The sequence below is a fragment of the Aptenodytes patagonicus genome, chromosome 2 (genome assembly GCF_965638725.1).
Source record: "Aptenodytes patagonicus chromosome 2, bAptPat1.pri.cur, whole genome shotgun sequence".
Classification (NCBI taxonomy): Eukaryota; Metazoa; Chordata; class Aves; order Sphenisciformes; family Spheniscidae; genus Aptenodytes; species Aptenodytes patagonicus.
Window position 1 is genome coordinate 116717946 of NC_134950.1, and position 18800 is coordinate 116736745.

General features: G+C 44.2%; 2 protein-coding genes across 7 annotated transcripts in view; one reads left to right on the forward strand and one right to left on the reverse strand.

Annotated features, from left to right (window-relative positions):
• NT5C3A (5'-nucleotidase, cytosolic IIIA) overlaps positions 1-983 on the reverse strand; it is a 29175-nt gene extending 28192 nt beyond the window's left edge. The window contains exon 1 of one of the 3 annotated variants that reach the window (XM_076330845.1): positions 706-983. In XM_076330845.1, the coding sequence (XP_076186960.1) occupies positions 706-817 (112 nt within the window). In that variant the 5' untranslated portion in view covers positions 818-983. Of the gene's footprint in view, positions 1-679 lie in introns of all 3 variants that reach the window. The other 2 variants (XM_076330841.1, XM_076330842.1) reach the window with 2 other exon arrangements.
• Positions 984-1442: 459 nt separating this feature from the next.
• Positions 1443-18800, forward strand: part of BBS9 (Bardet-Biedl syndrome 9) — a 328501-nt gene continuing 311143 nt past the window's right edge. For 3 of the 4 annotated variants that reach the window (XM_076330846.1, XM_076330849.1, XM_076330848.1), the window contains exons 1-5: positions 1443-1567; positions 2649-2769; positions 10754-10904; positions 12388-12452; positions 14930-15043. In XM_076330846.1, coding sequence (XP_076186961.1) covers positions 2658-2769; positions 10754-10904; positions 12388-12452; positions 14930-15043 — 442 coding nt within the window. In that variant the 5' untranslated portion in view covers positions 1443-1567; positions 2649-2657. Of the gene's footprint in view, positions 1568-2245; positions 2284-2648; positions 2770-10753; positions 10905-12387; positions 12453-14929; positions 15044-18800 lie in introns of all 4 variants that reach the window. The other variant, XM_076330847.1, reaches the window with a different exon arrangement.

The window sequence follows — 18800 nt, forward strand, 5'->3', positions numbered from 1 at the left end:
CTAAATAACAAGTTTAACAAGGGCAGTAGAGAGCGAGCTTCCACCTTCCTTTTCTAGTAACTATGAAAAGCCATTGCTTCCCAGTTTCAACAGGGGGCTGAACGTGCCCCCCCCCCCCCTTTTATTTTAAACAGGTTACAAGCAGGCTTTTAAATTACTACCAAGACCTGTAGCTTTACGCATAGGCACATATGGGCCAGACAGGACAGGATGGAGCAGACACTTTTAGTGCTAGTGGATCGTGCTGTGGTGGAACTGCTGCTCCTGCCTCCAGCGTCCGTCCTTATGATCAGAAACTGGGCTTAACACCCCTCCTCTGCCCCTTCGCCTCCAGGGGTGGACACAAGACACAGACAGCCCCACACATCTGGAGAGGAGACCCATCTTAACTTTTGGTGTCAGCCAGCAGACGAACTGCCTACAGCCGGATCTGTAGGGCACGTATGTGAAGAAGGGACTCGCGTGCTTTGGGAAGGGGGCTGGTATTTGAAGGCGGCGTGTGTCGGACCGCCCGCGCCCTGCCGAGTGAAGGATATCCGCCAGCGTCCACAGGTGCGGCCGTGGGGAGCCGGCCCACAGGGAGGCGCCGGCCTGAGGAGAAGGAGAAGGGCGTGCGGCCGAGGGCGGAGGGGCGCCGGCCTCCTCTGCGTCCCCCCGCCCTCGGCCTCTTACCACGTACCATCTCGATGATCTTGGTCTTCCTGCCCGTCTTCTTCTTCATGGTGAAGATGTACTGGGCCAGCACCACCCCGCCGACCAGGGCGCACAGGCTGGCGCTGGCCACCGCTCCCATCTTCGCCACGGCGGTCCTGTCCATGGTAGCTCCCAGGGGCACGGCAAAGCGCCGAGAGTCGCTGAGGGGAAGCGGGGCGGCCCCTCGTCGCTGAAGGAGGAGGGGGTGCCCCTCAGCGCCGGCCCGAGCGGGTCCCCACCGACCGCCAGACCCGGCAAGCCGGCAACGACGGCGCCGCGCGCCGCCCGCCCCCGTAGCACGCGCCCCGCCGCCTCGGCTCCGGCGCGGGCTCCCCGCGAGACGTCACGTGCGCGTGGCCTGCCGGCGGTACCACGCAAGAGGAAAAGGGGGGAGGAAGGGGGACGGCTGGTGGAGAAGGGCGCCGCAGGGGAGCGCCGTCGAGGGCGAGAGGTTTCTGTGGGGGCTTTGAAAAGGAAAAGCACCAGCCGGGAGGTTAGGTTTTTCCTCAGGAAACACAAAGGAACGCCCCTCTTCCTCCCCGCACAGGAAGAAATGAGAGAGCCCAACGGTCCGTCCCGCCGCTTCCCAAACTACATTTCCCAGTGTCGGCGCGAAGCGCGGCCCTGCCTTCTGGGCCGGGCGGGGCGAGGCGCGGCGGGGCGGGGCGCGGCTGGTACTTAACGCGCGGTGAGAAGGACGCTGGAGATGGCGGCGGCACGGGGGAGGGGGCTGTAGCGCTGCTGGTCTGTGCCTCACCTTGCTTCGCTTCGCCTCAGGCCGCGTTTGAGCGAGGAGCTCCTGCGGGGAAGGGGGGCTGCCGCCTCGGAGCAGCTCGGACCGCGCCGCGCCCGGGAGGTGTTGGCTCCCGCCCAGGTAAGCCCCCGCCGGTCTCTGTCTCTCTTCTCCCGCTCCAGTGTGTGTGTCCGGGCGCGGCTCCTGAGGTGCGGGCCTCGGCTGGAGGTGCTATGGGTGCTGCACAGGGGCTCTGTGAGGGAGGGGATGCGTGCGGAGGGCTGCGCTGTCGCCAGCCTGCACTCGGTTGCAGCAGGTTGCCTAGCTGGCATAATGACGGTGACCGCCTAAGGTGAAAAAATAAATGTCTTTATTTGCCGGACATGGTTTCCTTTAAAGAGGAAAGGCGCTGGCTTTCAGGCTGCGTTTGCTCCGAAGGAAAACAAGGGGTGAACCCATCATTTTTCCTTCCCGGAAAGAACCGCTGGTGCTGCCTTGCTGCCCCTCACCTCCTCCGTGGGCTGTGGGGTCGAGTGTGTTCAGTTTTTTTCCCACTCATGACAGAGCATAGGCATGAAGCTGTGAGTTTTGAACTAGGGTAATGTTATTGTCAAGCTGCCTACAAAAGGATTAGTCTCCTCGGTCTTCCCTCCCTTCCTTAAAATAACAGCAGGTAGGGAGCAGAAAAGCTGATTTGTGCCCTATCTGACCGAGTTCTTTAGTCATGTCACTAGGGCATCTTCAAGGCGATTACTCGGAGGTTTTGATGTTGTCTGTTTATGTCTTCATTTACTTTTCTAAAAATAAGTTCTCTTGCAGAATACTTGCATCAGAATCTTTTTTCCTGATACTCCTTGGTAAGAGAGAAAACCTCAGTTCTGTGACTTTGAAAACTTATATTACTTTCTTAATGCTTTTTACAGAAGGCTTTTAACATTTTAAAAAAAGCTGTTCTATTTTTGCTTTTTCTTCATATAACTAGTAGTGTCTATCACAACTAATTTGTAAACTGATCACAAGAAGTTTCCTAAGGTTGTTTTCTGAGCTATGTAACCAGCAACCCAAGATGCCTGAAATTAACATTTATTCAGCTCACACTAGAGTAATGTGAAGCTAAGATGGAATACACTTAATGAAAGTTGTTGCTAACAAAGAAGTTGTTTGTATAAACAATTGTATGTATATTAGTATGTACTTTAATAATGGTTTCTTTCCTTTTCAGTAAAGAAGAATGTCGTTGTTTAAAGCTAGAGACTGGTGGTCCACCATACTAGGAGAAAAGGAAGAATTTGACCAAGGCTGTCTGTGTGTTGCTGATGTTGATAATAGTGGCAGTGGACAAGGTAAATTAGAATTATGTGGTTGCTGACTTCTAAGCTACACAGCTGCAAGTTTGCTTTGACCAATGCATACTGAAATTTTGCTAGCCAGGCTAGTTGCCTAGTTAGTTTAAAGTCTGCTATCTTTAATGTGTCCTTGTGGGCTTAAGATGACACATTCAATGCCGTTTGTCTTTGTATATTTGTAGGTTTCTAAACATCTTAATTCTTGCTTGTGTTCAGTAGTAGTTTCTCTCATGTCTTATTCCCTCAATGGTAGATATCTTTAAAATAGAACACTTTCAGTTAGTCATGGGAGCAAACACACATTGTAAGCCATTGAAAAAACTTAAGGGAAAAAAAGGAAGGTGAGAGCTCGTAAGCTAAGAATTTAGAAAAACAACCAACCTTTTCTGCCTGGAAAATAAAGGGCCATTGAAATAAGTGACTCTGAGTAAACCCTGCTTTTCTATGTAGTCATTAATAATGTGGAATGATCTTTGCTGTCAAGGAGAGATGTATGTTTTTTAATAAATATTTGGAATCTTTCTCCGATACACTCATGCTCATCTTGAAGCTCTGTTTTTGCTCAGAGGTACTTGAGTTTGATTTCACTTGCCATACTTGTTTAAAATTACTTTTTATTAGATTGTCCCTTCTCAGGAGGATTTAAACAAAGTTGAGCTGTTACTGGTTTGGTGTACAACCTTTTTAGTAGAAATTCATAGAATCGTTTAGGTTGGAAAAGACCTTTAAGATCACTGAGTCCGACTGTAAACATAACACTGCCAAATCCACTACTAAACCATGTCCCTAAGCGCCTCATCTACACGTCTTTTAAATACCTCCAGGGATGGTGATGCAACCACTTCCCTGGGCAGCCTGTTCCAATGTTTCACCACTCTTTCAGTAAAGAAATTTTTCCTCACGTCCAATCTAAACCTCCCCTGGCGCAACTTGAGGCCATTTCCTCTGGTCCTATCGCTAGTTACTTGGGAGAAGAGACCAACACCCACCTCGCTACAACCTCCTGTCAGGTAGTTGTAGAGAGTGATGAGGTCTCCCCTCAGCCTCCTCTTCTCCAGGCTAAACAACCCCAGCTCCCTCAGCCGCTCCTCGTAAGACTTGTTCTCCAGACCCCTCACCAGCCTCGTTGCCCTTCTCTGGACACGCTCCAGCACCTCAACGTCCTTCTTGTAGTGAGGGGCCCAAAACTGAACACAGTATTTGAGGTGTGGCCTCAGCAGTGCTGAGTTACAAGGGGATGAAAAGCAAAAGCCCAGCTAGAACGCAATCTGGCCGCTGTTAGAGACAACAAAAAACATTTTTACAAATACATTAATGACAAAAAGAGAGCCAAGGAGAATCTTCATCCTTTATTGAATACAGGGGGGAACATTGTCACCGAGGATGAGGAAAAGGCTGAGGTACTTAATGCCTTCTTTGCCTCGGTCTTTAACAGGCAGACCAGTTATCTTCAGGGTATTCAGCCCCCTGAGCTGGAAGACAGGGACGGCGAGCAGGATGAACCCCCCCGTAATCCAAGAGGAAGCAGTTAACGACCTGCTACGCCACCTGGATGCTCACAAGTCTATGGGGCTGGATGGGATACACCCGAGAGTGCTGAGGGAGCTGGTGGAGGTGCTCACCAAGCCACTCTCCATCATTTATCAGCAGTCCTGGTTAACGGGGGAGGTCCCGGACGACTGGAGGCTTGCCAATGTGACGCCCATCTACAAGAAGGGCCGGAAGGAGGATCCGGGGAACTACAGGCCTGTCAGCCTGACCTCGGTGCCGGGGAAGACTATGGAGCGGTTCATCTTGAGGGCGCTCACAAGGCATGTGCGGGACAACCAGGGGATCCGGCCTAGCCAGCACGGATTCATGAAAGGCAGGTCCTGCTTGACCAACCTGATCTCCTTCTATGACCAGGTGACCCGCCTAGTGGATGAGGGAAAGGCTGTGGATGTGGTCTACCTGGACTTCAGTAAGGCCTTTGACACTGTCTCCCACAGCATTCTCCTAGAGAAGCTGGCTGCTCACGGCTTAGACAGGTGTACTCTGCGCTGGGTCAAAAACTGGCTGGACGGCCGGGCCCAGAGAGTTGTGGTGAATGGAGTTACATCCAGTTGGTGGCCGGTCACGAGCGGTGTTCCCCAGGGCTCAGTTTTGGGGCCGGTCTTGTTCAATATCTTTATCGATGATCTGGATGAGGGGATTGAGTGCACCCTCAGTAAGTTTGCAGACGACACCAAGTTGGGTGGGAGTGTTGATCTGCTCGAGGGTAGGAAGGCTCTGCAGAGGGACCTGGCCAGGCTGGATCGATGGGCCCAGGCCAACTGTATGAGATTCAACAAGGCCAAGTGCTGGGTCCTGCACTTTGGCCACAGCAACCCCATGCAACGCTACAAGCTTGGGGAAGAGTGGCTGGAAAGCTGCCTGTCGGAAAAGGACCTGGGGGTGCTGGTTGACAGCCGGCTGAACATGAGCTGGCAGTGTGCCCAGGTGGCCAAGAAGGCCAATGGCATCCTGTATCAGAAACAGTGTGGCCAGCAGGAGTAGGGAAGTGATGGTGCCCCCGTACTCGGCACTGGTGAGGCCGCGCCTCAAATACTGTGTTCAGTTTTGGGCCCCTCACTACAAGAAGGACGTTGAGGTGCTGGAGCGTGTGCAGAGAAGGGCAACGAGGCTGGTGAAGGGTCTGGAGAACAAGTCTTACGAGGAGCGGCTGAGGGAACTGGGGTTGTTTAGCCTGGAGAAAAGGAGGCTGAGGGGAGACCTCATCGCTCTCTACAACTACCTGAAAGGAGGTTGTAGCGAGGTGGGTGTTGGTCTCTTCTCCCAAGTAACTAGTGATAGGACCAGAGGAAATGGCCTCATGTTGCGCCAGGGGAGGTTTAGATTGGATATTGGGAAAAATTTCTTTACTGAAAGAGTGGTGAAACATTGGACCAGGCTGCCCAGGGAAGTGGTTGAGTCCCCATCCCTGGCAGTATTTAAAAGACGTGTAGATGTGGTGCTTAGGGACATGGTTTAGTGGGCATGGTGGTGTTGGGTCGATGGTTGGACTCGATCTTAGAGGTCTTTTCCAACCTTTATGATAGTAATGATTCTATTCTATGATCACTTCCCTGGTCCTGCTGGGCACACTCTTTCTGATACAAGCCAGGATGCCATTGGCCGCCTTGGCCACCTGGGCACGCTGCCGGCTCATTCAGCTGGCTGTCGACCAACACCCCCAGGTCTTTTTCTGCCAGACAGCTTTCCAGCCGGTCTTCCCTAAGCCTGTAGCGTTGCGTGGGGTTGTTGTGACCCAAGTGCAGGATCTGGCACTTAGCCTTGTTGAACCTCATACAGTTGGCCTTGGCCCATCGATCCAGCTTGTCCAGATCCCTCTGCAGAGCCTTCCTACCCTCAAGCAGATCAACACTCCCGCCCAACTTGGTGTCGTCTGCAGACTTACTGAGGGTGTACTTGATCCCCTCATCCAGACCACTGATAAAGATATTGAACAGAACTGGCCCCAGTACTGAGCCCTGGGGAACACCACTTGTGATCGGCCACAAACTGGATTGAACTCCATTCACCACAACTCTTGGGCCTGGCCATCCAGCCACTTTTTTACCCAGCAAAGGGTATGCCTGTCCGAGCCATGAGCAGCTAATTTCTCCAGGAGAATGCTGTGGGAAATGGTGTCAAAGGCTTTACTAAAGTCCAGGTAAACAACATCCACAGCCTTTCCCTCATCCACTAAGCAGGTCACCTGGTCATAGAAGGAGATCAGGTTAGTCAAGCAGGACCTGCCTTTCATGAACCCATGCTGACTGGGCCTGATCGCCTGGTTGTCCTATATGTGCCATGTGATGGTGCTGAAGATGATCTGCTCCGTAACCTTCCCTGGCACTGAGGTCAGACTGATGGGCCTGTAGTTTCCCGGATTCTCCTTCCGGCCCTTCTTGTAGATGGGCATCACGTTTGCTAACCTCCAGTCAACTGGGACCTCCCTGGTTAGCCAGGACTGCTGATAAATGATAGAAAGTGGCTTGGTGTTGTGGTTTAACCCCAGCCAGCAACTAAGCCCCACACAGCTGCTCACTCACTCCCCCCTGCTGGGATGGAGGAGAGAATCGGAAGGGTAAAAGTGAGAAAACTCATGGGTGGAGATAAAGACAGTTTAATAGGTAAAGCAAAAGCCGTGCACGCAAGCAAAGCAAAACAAGGAATTCATTCACCATTTCCCATTGGCAGGCAGGTGTTCTGCCATCTCCAGGAAAGCAGGGCTCCATCACGCATAATGGTTACTTGGGAAGACAAACGTCATCACTCCGAACATGCCCCCCTTCCTTCTTCTTCCCCCAGCTTTATATGCTGAGCATGACGTTATATGGTATGGAATATCCCTTTGCTCAGTTGGGGTCAGCTGTCCCGGCTGTGTCTCCTCCAAACTTCTTGTGCACCCCCAGCCTACTCGCTGGTGGGGTGGTGTGAGAAGCAGAAAAGGCCTTGACTCTGTGTAAGCACTGCTCAGCAGTAATGAAAACATCCCTGTATTATCAACGCTGTTTCCAGCACAAATCCAAAACACAGCCCCATACCAGCTACTATGAAGAAAATTAACTCTATCCCAGCCAAAACCAGCACATTCTCCACCCCTTATTCCATACCATTTATGTCATGCTCAGGTCCCACGCTATCCAGTACATCCTCATTACCCACCCCCTTCCCATCCTTTGATATAATACACAGATATCATTCCCTTAGTTTATGGACCACCTCTGTGAAATGTCTGTAAAACGTCCACTGAGTTCATTTAGTCCATGGCTTTGGGCTCCATCTGTTATGGTGGTCACTCAGGACGGGAGAGGTGGTGTGTTGCGTGGAGTTACTGGGCATCAAAGCCAGCTCAGGTTGGGTCACTGCTGCACTTGCACTGCTTCTTGTAAGGCTTGTCCTCCATTGGTTCAGGTGGTTCCTGCTAGAGTAATTCCCATAACGTGCAGCTCAAATCATGGATTACAACAGTTTAAAGGTATTTCCGTTACACTTGGTGAGCACTTCCGCCAGCTCCCTCAGTAGCCTTGGGTGGATCCCATCTGGTCCCATAGACTTGTGTATGTCTAAGTGGTGTAGCAGGTTGCTAACCATTTCCCCTTGGATTATGGGGGCTTCATTCTGCTCCCTGTCTTCCAGCTCAGGGGGCTGGGTACCCCGAGAACAACTGGTCTTACTATTAAAGACCGAGGCAAAGAAGGCATTAAGTACCTCAGCCTTTTCCTCATCCTTTATCACTATGTTTCTTCCCACATCCAATAAAGGATGGAGATTCTCCTTAGCCCTCCTTTTGTTGCTAATGTTTATAGAAACATTTTTTATTGTCTTTTATGGCAGTAGCCAGATTAAGTTCTAGTTGGGCTTTGTCCCTTCTAATTTTCTCCCTGCATAACCTCATGACATCTTTGTAGTCCTGAGTTGCCTGCCCCTTCTTCCACAGGTCATAAACTCTCTTTTTTTTCCTGAGTTCCACCAAAGCCTTTTCCTCCAGTCTTCTTTCCCGCTGGCTCATCTTTTGGCACGTGGGGACCTGTTCCTGCACCTTTAAGATTTCCTTCTTGAAGAATGTCCAGCCTTCCTGGACTCCTTTGCCCTTCAGGACTGCCTCCCAAGGGACTCTGTCAACCAGGCCCCTAAACAGGCCAAAGTCTGCCCTCTGGAAGTCCAAGGTAGTTCTGCTGACCCCCCCTCCTTACTTCTCCAAGAATCAAAACCACTATCATTTCATGATCGCTATGCCCAAGATGGCCTCCAACCATCACATCACCCACGAGTCTTTCTCTGTTCACAAACAACAGGTCCAGCGGGGCGCCTTCCCTAGTTGGCTCACTCACCAGCTGTGTCAGGAAGTTATCTTCCACACACTCTAGGAATCTCCTAGACTGTTTCCTTTCTGCTGTATTGTATTTACAGCAAATATCTGGTAAATTGAAGTCCCACATGAGAACAAGGGCTAGCGATTGTGAGACTTCTCCCAGCTGCTTATAGAATGTTTCATCTGCCTCTTCATCCTGGTTGGGTGGTCTGTAACAGACTCCCACCATGATATCTGCCTTGTTGGCCTTCCCCCTGATTCTTACCCATAAACACTCAACCCTTTCATCACCATCATTAAGCTCTAGACAATCAAAACTTTCCCTTAACATATAGGGCTACCCCAGCACCTCTCCTTCCTTGCCTTTCCCTTCTGAAGAGTTTATAGCCATCCATTGCAGCACTCCAGTTGCGTGAGTCATCCCACCACGTTTCCGTGATTGCAACTATATCGCAGTTTTCCAGCTGCACAACGGCTTTCAGCTCCTCCTGTTTGTTGCCCATGCTGCGTGCGTTGGTGTAGATGCACTTCAGTTGGGCTATTGATCCCGCCACCTTTTTTTGGGGAGAAGTCCTAATTCCTATGTGACTGGTCTCAGGCGCTTCCGTGGTTTCTAAAACATTAATAACCCTTGAGTCTTTGCTGTCACGTGGATCTCCATCCCCTGCCTCCACTGAGACGGCAGATCGAAGGACCTTGCTAGCACACTGTCCCTGAAACATTCGTGTGCTGCCCCCAGGCTTATCTCTAGTGAGCCTGGTTTTATCCCTTTCCCCCTTCAAATCTAGTTTAAAGCTTTTTCAATGAGCCCTGCTAACTCCTGCACAAAGATCCTTTTCCCACTTTGAGACAGGTGTACCCCATCTGTCGCTAGCAGGCCTGGTGTCGTGTAGACCGACCCATGATCAAAAACCCCAAAATTCTGCCAGAGTTCTGAATAGTCTTTTCCTAGTGGAAAAAAGTGTGATTGATATAAAAGCAGGACTTAAACAGTGTTGTGGGAGTAGCAGTCTGCTGTATTATTTACTTTCTCAACATTATATTTTTTCTTTGTTTTTAGACTAGGCTCTTCTTCTTCCAGAGTTCAGGACCAAAAGTGAATCAGCTGGTTGTAATTGCCTAACCACAGGTCAAAACGTCCTTAGTTAAGTTTAAGTATTTTTAAGGAATTAATAACTAAAATGGATTTAGTTTACAGCTGATGGAATACTTGTTACTGAACTGAGGAAAAGCTGAGAGTGGGGAAGGCAGTCAGTATTCTCTGAATGAGGGACTTGGGTGTGCAAGTTTTTTGTGGCTGAAAAAGAGAGGAAGCAAGCAGCTGTTCCGAGCTTTTGATGTGGGGTCCTGTGGAACTATGCCAAGCCTTTACAGCCTGGTGAACTTGGTTTAGGAGTATTTTTATGTTCTCCTGACTTGTGGACAAGTATTATTGGTTTTGATTTTGATCTGCATTGATATGATGACCTATATCTAGAGGAAATAAGTACTGGCAACCAACTTGGGTTGTTGTTTGTTATCATGGGAGACACCTCTTTGGGGTTTTTTAATTAATTATTTTTTATTATTCACTAACAACCAAATGACTACTTACTTAAAATATTGATTCCAAAATAACTCTGATGTAACTATTGTATTCCTCTTTGAGATAATGGATCTGTCTTAAGAGCAGGTGATCTCAAAGCCTAGCTTTGTTGACCTGATGTAGTAATTATCTGGCTTTAGTTTGCATTTGGATAAACGTCATCAGTCCCAATTTTAAAATTTCACACTTCTGCTGGTGTGATATGTGTATGCACAAATCCAAGATGTAGAAGCTGAAAGCTTGAAGTACTCTTCAAAACCAGAACGGGACTTTTTAAGAAGTGTGAACATCAGTCTAAAATGATGGAGTAGTAACAATGGTCAGTGCCAGCAACCATGACAACTGCCATATTGAACCGTTTGCTGACAGGTTTTTATGGATTTGCAAAAAAGCTAATTGCTAATCTTAACCTAGAAGACGGAGCATAATCAACGTTAATTGAATAATGTAAATTTTCTACCTTTTTAGGATATTCTTTGAAGCACTTCTGCAGCAAATTGAATTCCACATGCGCTATTGTATTCTGTAGTCTCCTTTGGTTATTTTCTTTTTTGTAGATAAAATTATTGTGGGCAGTTATATGGGATATCTCCGAATCTTTAATCCACATGCTGTGAAACCTGGAGATGGAGTACAACCTGAAGACTTGCTCTTGGAAGTGCAGTTACGAGAACCAATATTGCAGGTGGAAGTGGGAAAATTTGTTTCGTAAGTCAACAATAGGCTATGTTGCTGTTTATTTAAGGCTTAGATGTGATTTTCTTTCTTTGTTTTGGGGAGTGAGGTTTCAATTTCCAGATGGACAACTATTAAGCACATCTATGAATACTGTAGTATGCGTTTGATCTGCTTCTTGAATCATCTTGATATGAGAGAATTTTTACTTAATGTATATGTGGAGGATAATCTTTCAGATACTTGTACGATTTTCTAAAAGTATGTAGAACAGGAAAAACCTTATATTGAAAGTTTTTTTAGGTGCTAAGAAAACTTGAGTAACTTGTTATGATCTAAGATGTAATATTGGCCAGTTGTTTTGGGTTTGATAGAGGATTGAAGATCTTTAATTCCAATTAATTTAGTGGAAATAAGTGGCCAGGTAGAGGAGAGATACTATGACTCTAAGGAAAAGGCCTTATATTTAATTGGCTGTAAGAGAATCTACTTAGGAGAACTTTATTTTAAAAATGAGAGAAAAAAACAAATGGATATGAGGATCATCACTCCAAACAAGTATTATTCAGCAACCGCACACATTACTTTTTTTAAAATTCACTTTTATACCAGCTGCATGGAACCTAAACTAATTAAACTATAAGGCAGAAGTCATAAACTTAGAATCCTATATTCATATTCTTCTTCCCCCAAACCTAAGTAGTATTTCCTGCAGAAAGAAATGAATCCTTTAAGAACTCATTTTAAAAATAAAGTTCTCCTAAGTAGATTCTCTTACAGCCAATTAAATATACGTTCTTAAAGAATTAATTTTAATTTTGAAATTAACTTCTAATACTGCAGCATGAACTTTATTTTAAAAATGAGAGAAAAACCTATACTAACCATGGGAAAGACTTGTGCTGTGAGACCAAAGGCCACAAGTTGAAAGGCCTACATCAGTTGGAGACTGTTCTTCTTTTATTCAAGTACTCATGGAGTGACACTGTGCAGGAATTCTAATGCCTTACCCTGTGAAATGATCTAAAACATTTTCTGTAGTGACAGCACAAGAACTTTCTCTGCAGGAAATACTAGTTAGGTTTGGGGGAAGAAGAACGTGAATATAGGATTCTAAGTTTATGACTTCTGCCTTATAGTTTAATTAGTTTAGGTTCCATGCAGCTGGTACAAAAGTGAATTTAAAAAAAAAAGTAATGTATGCGGTTGCTGAATAATACTTGTTTGGAGTGATGATCCTCATATCATTTGGTTTTTGGAAGAATTAACAGCACCTTGTTTGAAATGAATTTCAAGCTAAACTGGGAAAATAGTTGACTTGCTCTTCATATTTAAATGTGAAAATATGTTCTTAAAGGATTCATTTTGATTTTGAAATTAACTTCTAATACTGCAGCATGAATTTAGGAAGATTAGTACTTCTGAGTTTTTATGCAACATGTTACTTGAATTTTATTCTGTATGCATTTTACTTGGAATTTATCTGAAAACAGTACTTTTTTAACCTTCTTTACAGTGGTACTGAAGGACTTCATCTGGCTGTGTTGCATTGCCGAAAACTCTGTGTATATGCTGTTTCAGGTTAGTTTACAGATAGAAGCTTTCCAGTGATTTTAAGTGTATTCTAAAGTTCGGATTAGATTAAATGCTAAACTTGGTATATACAGTGTTTGCTCATCATCCCCGAAGAGCTGCAGTTATGTTCTCTCACTCAAACTCATGTATGAAGAGGAAACATTAGTAATTAGGTCTAAATATTTCCCAATGGTTAACAGAGATTTGCTGATCTGCTGAGTGCTTGAGATGCTGTGATGTGTGTGATGGTCTGTGGTTGGTAGTGCTTGTGAACAACTAGTTCTCATTACAATTTTAGGAGTGGGTGTTACTGTTCAGCACGCTAATGAACAAATGGTTGTTTAATGACAAATTACTTAGCTCTTTAAAAATGAAACAATTATAATTATTTCTGAACTCAAAAATCCACATAATTTCTTAGAAAGCCAGAACATTGGTAATGTAGCCCAAGAGAAGATAGGAGGTTAATACTGGTAAGAAGGTGAAACTACTATGTTTTTTCTTAAATCCTCTTTCTTCTACTGCCTTTGTCTGGAAATTCTAAGTGCTGTGTTCTCTCTGCATGTAAAGAGGAAAGTCACAAAATATCTATTTTGTGCATTGAATTCTCTCTAATATATGCTTAAAGCAAAGCACAGATTTAAGAGGTCTGTTGATCCCCCATCTTCAAAATTCAATAGACAGCTATACATTGTTCATTTTTTCTGTGCAGGGACAGCTGTAGCTCCTTTCATTATAAGAGCATGGTTTTCTTGTAGGAGCAGCTTGCTGCCTATTCACAGCCTTGTAGGCAGATAGGTTACAAACACATGCTCGCTCTCAGATTCTGTTTGCCTTGTAGTTATCTTACCTGGAGACACCTGTAAAATTGATTGAGAGGGGTGATACTTTGAGATATATTGCAGTTTTCATACTTTCCCTTCTCTATAATAGTGCTTATGTCTTAGGATTGTAGCCTACCAGTACAATTTTTATTAAAACAATTTATTTTAAAGTTTGCATTAACGGCATACAACAATAAGTCAGTCTAGAATTTTTTTCTAGTTATAATTTGCTGTTTGGTTTACATGGCTTAAGCATTTAAGTAATAGTAAAAGTGAAGTTTTACAATCCTTTAATAGACTTTTCATACTAATTTGTAAAGCATTTATGCTGTAATGGTAATTTCTCTCATCTGAATAGGTACTTTCAAACAAGCTCCTTTGAGAAATAACGATCATTATTTCTTTATGCTTCTATGGCAAATTACACTTTCATAAAGTGGGATTTTTACTTGCTTTATACATGTTGCTATATCTGTTATTCATGATAAAATAACTATGCTGCTTCTCCTCAACTAATGAAAGCATCTTTCAGGGCTGACTAAAGTATGGCCTGTATATTGTATTACAGTCAGTATACACAGACTGACTACTTTCTAACTTGTTTTTCCTCTGGTGTTGCTACTTAGCTAGTTACTTATCCGGCCAGGGCTTTTTCCCTCATGTCTGTTCCAATCCTTTCCCTAATGTGGGCCTGCTTTAGGGGTAATTGCTTAAAAGCTATATTGGATTTTAGTTGGAGAAATTGCCTAAAAGGTTAGCATAAGCTACAGATCTTTCATAGCATGTTGTTTAAGATGGTGTTGGAATAATCTTTCTATACGTAAAGCTGTGGTAGGATTTAGCTTAGATATCATTTACTCAAAACACCTTTTCCCCTGCCAATATGACTTCTCAAAGTTGTGGATTTGTTTTGCTTGCTAATATTAGTCCTTAAGTGTTACTTTACACGATGAAGAACTTTGTTTTCTTCATGGGGTACAGGACAGACTTTTGATTATCAAAAGGGAAGCTTTAAATTCAGTTTCTTTAAAAAGACTTTCTGAATTCTGCTACTTCCCTGAAGGAGTCAGGAAATTAAAGTTCATGCAGACCTTTTAAGAGAATGTGATGTATATAATAAAATTATTTTTGTTACTGTATGTTTGTCTCTTATCTTTGCATTGTTGATCACTGCATTAAATTTCAGACAGAGCAAAGGCAAGTGATAAATGTGCCCTAAGCATAGCTTTGTCAAATTATAGCTAATGACTAGCTACAGCTTAATTTGAGACAAAGACTATTACAGCTGAGGCTGGCTGTTGGATGTAGTATATTCACCGAATAACTAGAGAATCATAAGAATTCCCCTTTGAGCAGACTTTTTTCCGATCTTAGAGGCATGCCTAACATCAAGAAAAATACATTTAAGTAATAAAAATCTCAGCCTCTTGCTAAGTCTTTATACCATATTTAGTATAATGAGACCTTATTTCTGGTTCTGGCCTTTAGGAATTTTGGTAACTTGGTGATTTTTTTTAAGAAAGCAGCAGTGTGAGCCTTCATATCTCAGAGCCACTAGCAATAAGTTATAGTTTCTCAGGTTGTTTAAACTGGTACTCCTTTACTTCTTCCACATTGCATGGATCAAAGATATAAATATATACCCTTTGTTTTTTGTAGGAACTCTGGGAAATGTGGAACATGGGAACCAGTATCAGATTAAGCTGATGTATGAGCACAATCTTCAGAGAACTGCTTGTAATATGACTTACGGTCCATTTGGTGGTGTAAAAGGTAAGCTCATTGTTGCATATTCTTTATTATTAGTTGTTTAACTGTGAACAGTTGAGGATTAACTTAAATTTTGAAAGGCAACATGATGCTGCTATCTAGAGGAAACCATCTTTCTATAAATGATGGTACCTTTTATCTGATGCTTATAGAAACTAACTGAAGTTAAACTGAGGCAAAGAATATTAAATGTAGAATAGTTGTTTCCTCACATCTTGAACAGGATATGAATTTACAAGGGTAATACTGATTTTAAAAAACATTACAAAAACCCTGGCTCTTCCCTTCTAAAATACTTTAACATCTAAAATAATTGTTTTATTCTACGCTTTAATTCTGTTTTGCTTTTCTGCAACTTGCTTATCCTGGACAAAGAAAAATGTTTAGCATCTTTATTCTCTGAACCTAAAATATCAAGTGTCTTTAAAGATATGTAATGCAGACTTTAAAGAAAAAATTAAACTTTGATTGGAAAAACGTAACAGTGGACAATAATATTTATGGTGTGTTTGTAGTTTTGAATGAGTTTAATAGATATCAGTCTTTTTCAAACTTGTGACGCAATTATGAATGTTTTTGTGTTCCAGTCTGGAAGCATTTAGGTTTGCTCTACATGACAGCTCTTTCTCTTCAGAAGTAAAATTTGCCCAACAATATTGGGGGGTGGTAGTCATCTATACAAGTAATGTCCCTAAACTGTTGGCAGAGGGGTATCACTTTACCAAGGCAGAAAGTCTTCTGAGTCAATATGACAAATATATGCAGACAGTACCTCAGTTCTGTGTCTGTAATAATCTTCTACATAGTCTCATAATTCTACAATGTTTTACCCTAAACTCAAGCCTGTTCCTGGGCTTAAATTCAGCTGACCAAAATTCATACTGATTGAAGAGATTTTCACCTACTAATTTTGCACAACCACCTTGGGAAAAACAGTCAACTCATGTGGGTGAGAAGGTATCTGTGCTATGAGTATCTTGAGGGGTGAGTGTAATAGGGCATGGGCATATTCCTGTTAACAGCAGAAAGACAATACGGAGTTTCCTAAATCTAAGTGGGAATAGCATGCTTCCTGACATACCATAGTGGAATTGCAGTAACGGATGTATTGAGGGGATCGTAAGCTAAGAGTTGTGAGTGTCTGGAGTGGTTCAAGGATAAAACACATACCCATGTACCACCATGCAGCTCTGCAGAATAAACTCTGGATTTTTGACATGCATGTTTGTTTACCATGGAGATCCAAGTAGAGGTCTGACCATCAGCTCGATTTTGATGCCAGCCCTGTCTCTCATATACCTTATCATGAGCTGTGGGGGATGCAAGTGATGTAATGAAGAAAATGTCTGTGCAAGCTAGGGAGACGGAAGGTAGTGTTTACCTCAGAACCTACTCAGCCAGCCAAACACTTTTCAACACCTAGAATGGTCAAAATGAGGGCCAATCCTGACAAAGCAGCAAGAACAGCAGAGGGAACTCTGGTAAGTTCTGCAAACTTTGCTTGTTGCCTAATAGCACTTCTGCCCCAGCATGTCAAGCTGCTTTCCTTTTCCTTTCTTCTTCCCCATGTTCCAGTTTGCATTAGTGTGTTTATTGCTGTGGAAAAAGAATAACCTCAAGTCTTGTGTTGAGGTGGCAAAAATATTAATAAACAAGGAAGGCAGAGATTTGTGTTATGTAATAAATAATACATGTTCATATCATAAGCTGAAGAAGCTTTCTGTTTAAGACCTAAATCTAAGAAAATTATAGTGAATGTTCAGGTACCTGGTTAGCAGGCTGCTAAGGCATATATTGAAGCATCGGAGAAATAGGCAAAATGGACACTGGAGAAAGTTCTTTTGGGGAAATGAAAGAATGTTCTTTTTTTGTAGATTTCCTGGACTGAATGTCCTTGTTATGTGGCTTTCCTGGACTGTCTGATTAGATTTCTTGTCAAGGATGTGCTTTTAATCTTGCCCCTAGCCTTTTGCAGTGCATCTATTTCCATTTTTTTAAGTATCATCTTTAATACCCTGTTCTCTCCTTGGGGCTTATGAATGACAGTGTTGTGGTTTTATTTCCATCTTGCAAGACCAGCCAGAGTGAACCAGAAAGGAGGTCTATCAAGCGTTGTTAATTTTAGTAAACAGATGCCTGTCCTGGTCTGACCTGCCATACTATCTGTGTGTATCTTTGGCAGATGTTCTGGGCTGCAACTGAGAGCCAACCAGTCTGTAAATAAGTAAGTTGTGGGTTTTTTTTACTATCTGCCTTTCACAGGCTTCTCTGGAATTCTTGCCAGGCATCTGCTAACAGTCCCTCTCGCCTTCGGCAAAGGTTAATTCATGATGGTGGTAGTGCTGTAAGCGTGCAGCAGTGAGCTTGCTTTGCTAACAGTCTGACCTCTACACCACACTCCAGAAGTGGACTAACAAAACATAGGGAGGATTTTTGTATTTATTGCCTTCTGTTACTGCTGTGACTAATCCGTGTCTTATTGCTATACTCAAGCATCCTTGAAACAATGCGAAGGTGAAAGAGGCACTTCAGAGGTCATGTTTACAGAGCTACTGAAGCAGACACAGGAGAATGGCAGTTGAACAGAAGGAGGAAATCGTGTACGAGGAAAGCATGTGTATAGGGAAAGCATGCTGTGGGAGTGTCAGGGAGGAGGGTGAATGTAAGTCCCCCAGGAACATAATCTTTCATCTGAGGAAGCAAAGAATGCTGCAGGAGTTGACACAGAGCACTTGATCTTTGAAGTTGCTCAGTCTTGCTCAGATTTCTCTTGCTGAAGATTATGCTTTTGTCTTTTCCTCTTAACGCTATACCTTCAGTGGTAAAGAAACTCATTCTACCCAGCCAAACTAGTTAACACTGGCAAAAGAAAAATAGGATTGAGTTTGTGTACACTAGTTTGTACTGGTGTCCTCTAACATATTCTTGAGGGTTTTCTGTCCTTTCTTGGACGAACAGTTATCTGGGTTCTAGTTAATGCTCTGTTTCTTTTTTGTTGGACTGCTTCCAAACGGTTGCCTGTCAATTTAATGGATACTGCTGCAAATGATCAGTTCGCTACTGCTTGCTCTTACCTCAGATAAAAGAATTGCCTCTTGGCATTCAGATTTCTCCTGTAATCATTCTTAATGTGATTTCTTCCCATGTGCAGATGCAGTCTGTGCTGCCTAGTGGGCCACTATAGCTGTGGCCTTAACTGAGATGACAAGTGTTCTGTTAGTCTCTTGATGCTGTAAGGTTGCATAGTCAATTTTGAAAATTGGGATGTAAAGCCAGCACATAGTTTCCATTTCCCATCCTACATCTCCTTTGGCCTCTGGGGTGGCCTCTGCTCATTCTTTTGGAAAAAGCTTCAATTTCCTTGGAAAAAGGAAGGCTGAACAGCGAAGAAGGTGGCTGAGGCTTGCCTCTTCCTGACTGCTGCCCCCCTGCTTTATAGAGAACCCTGTGGGGAAAGAGCTCAAGCATGCTCTCTTGTCCTCAAGAACCTTCCACAGTGTGGGATGGGATAGGTAGGGTTGCAAGAGATGCATAAAACAGGCTGGAACAGAAGTCTGAGGCAGGGTGACTGCTACTAAAATTGGGGAACAGTTCCATAAGTAGGCATCAAGGTATGCATAAAAGTACAGAAGGGAACTCTGTTTCAATCCAGCAGTTCTTTAACTTTCTGAGTTGCTGAAAATCCTGCAGTTCCCTTTAGATCCTTACAGGGGCTGAAGAGGCAGAGATTTGTTCAGACCAAACTTTCAGTTTTTATAAA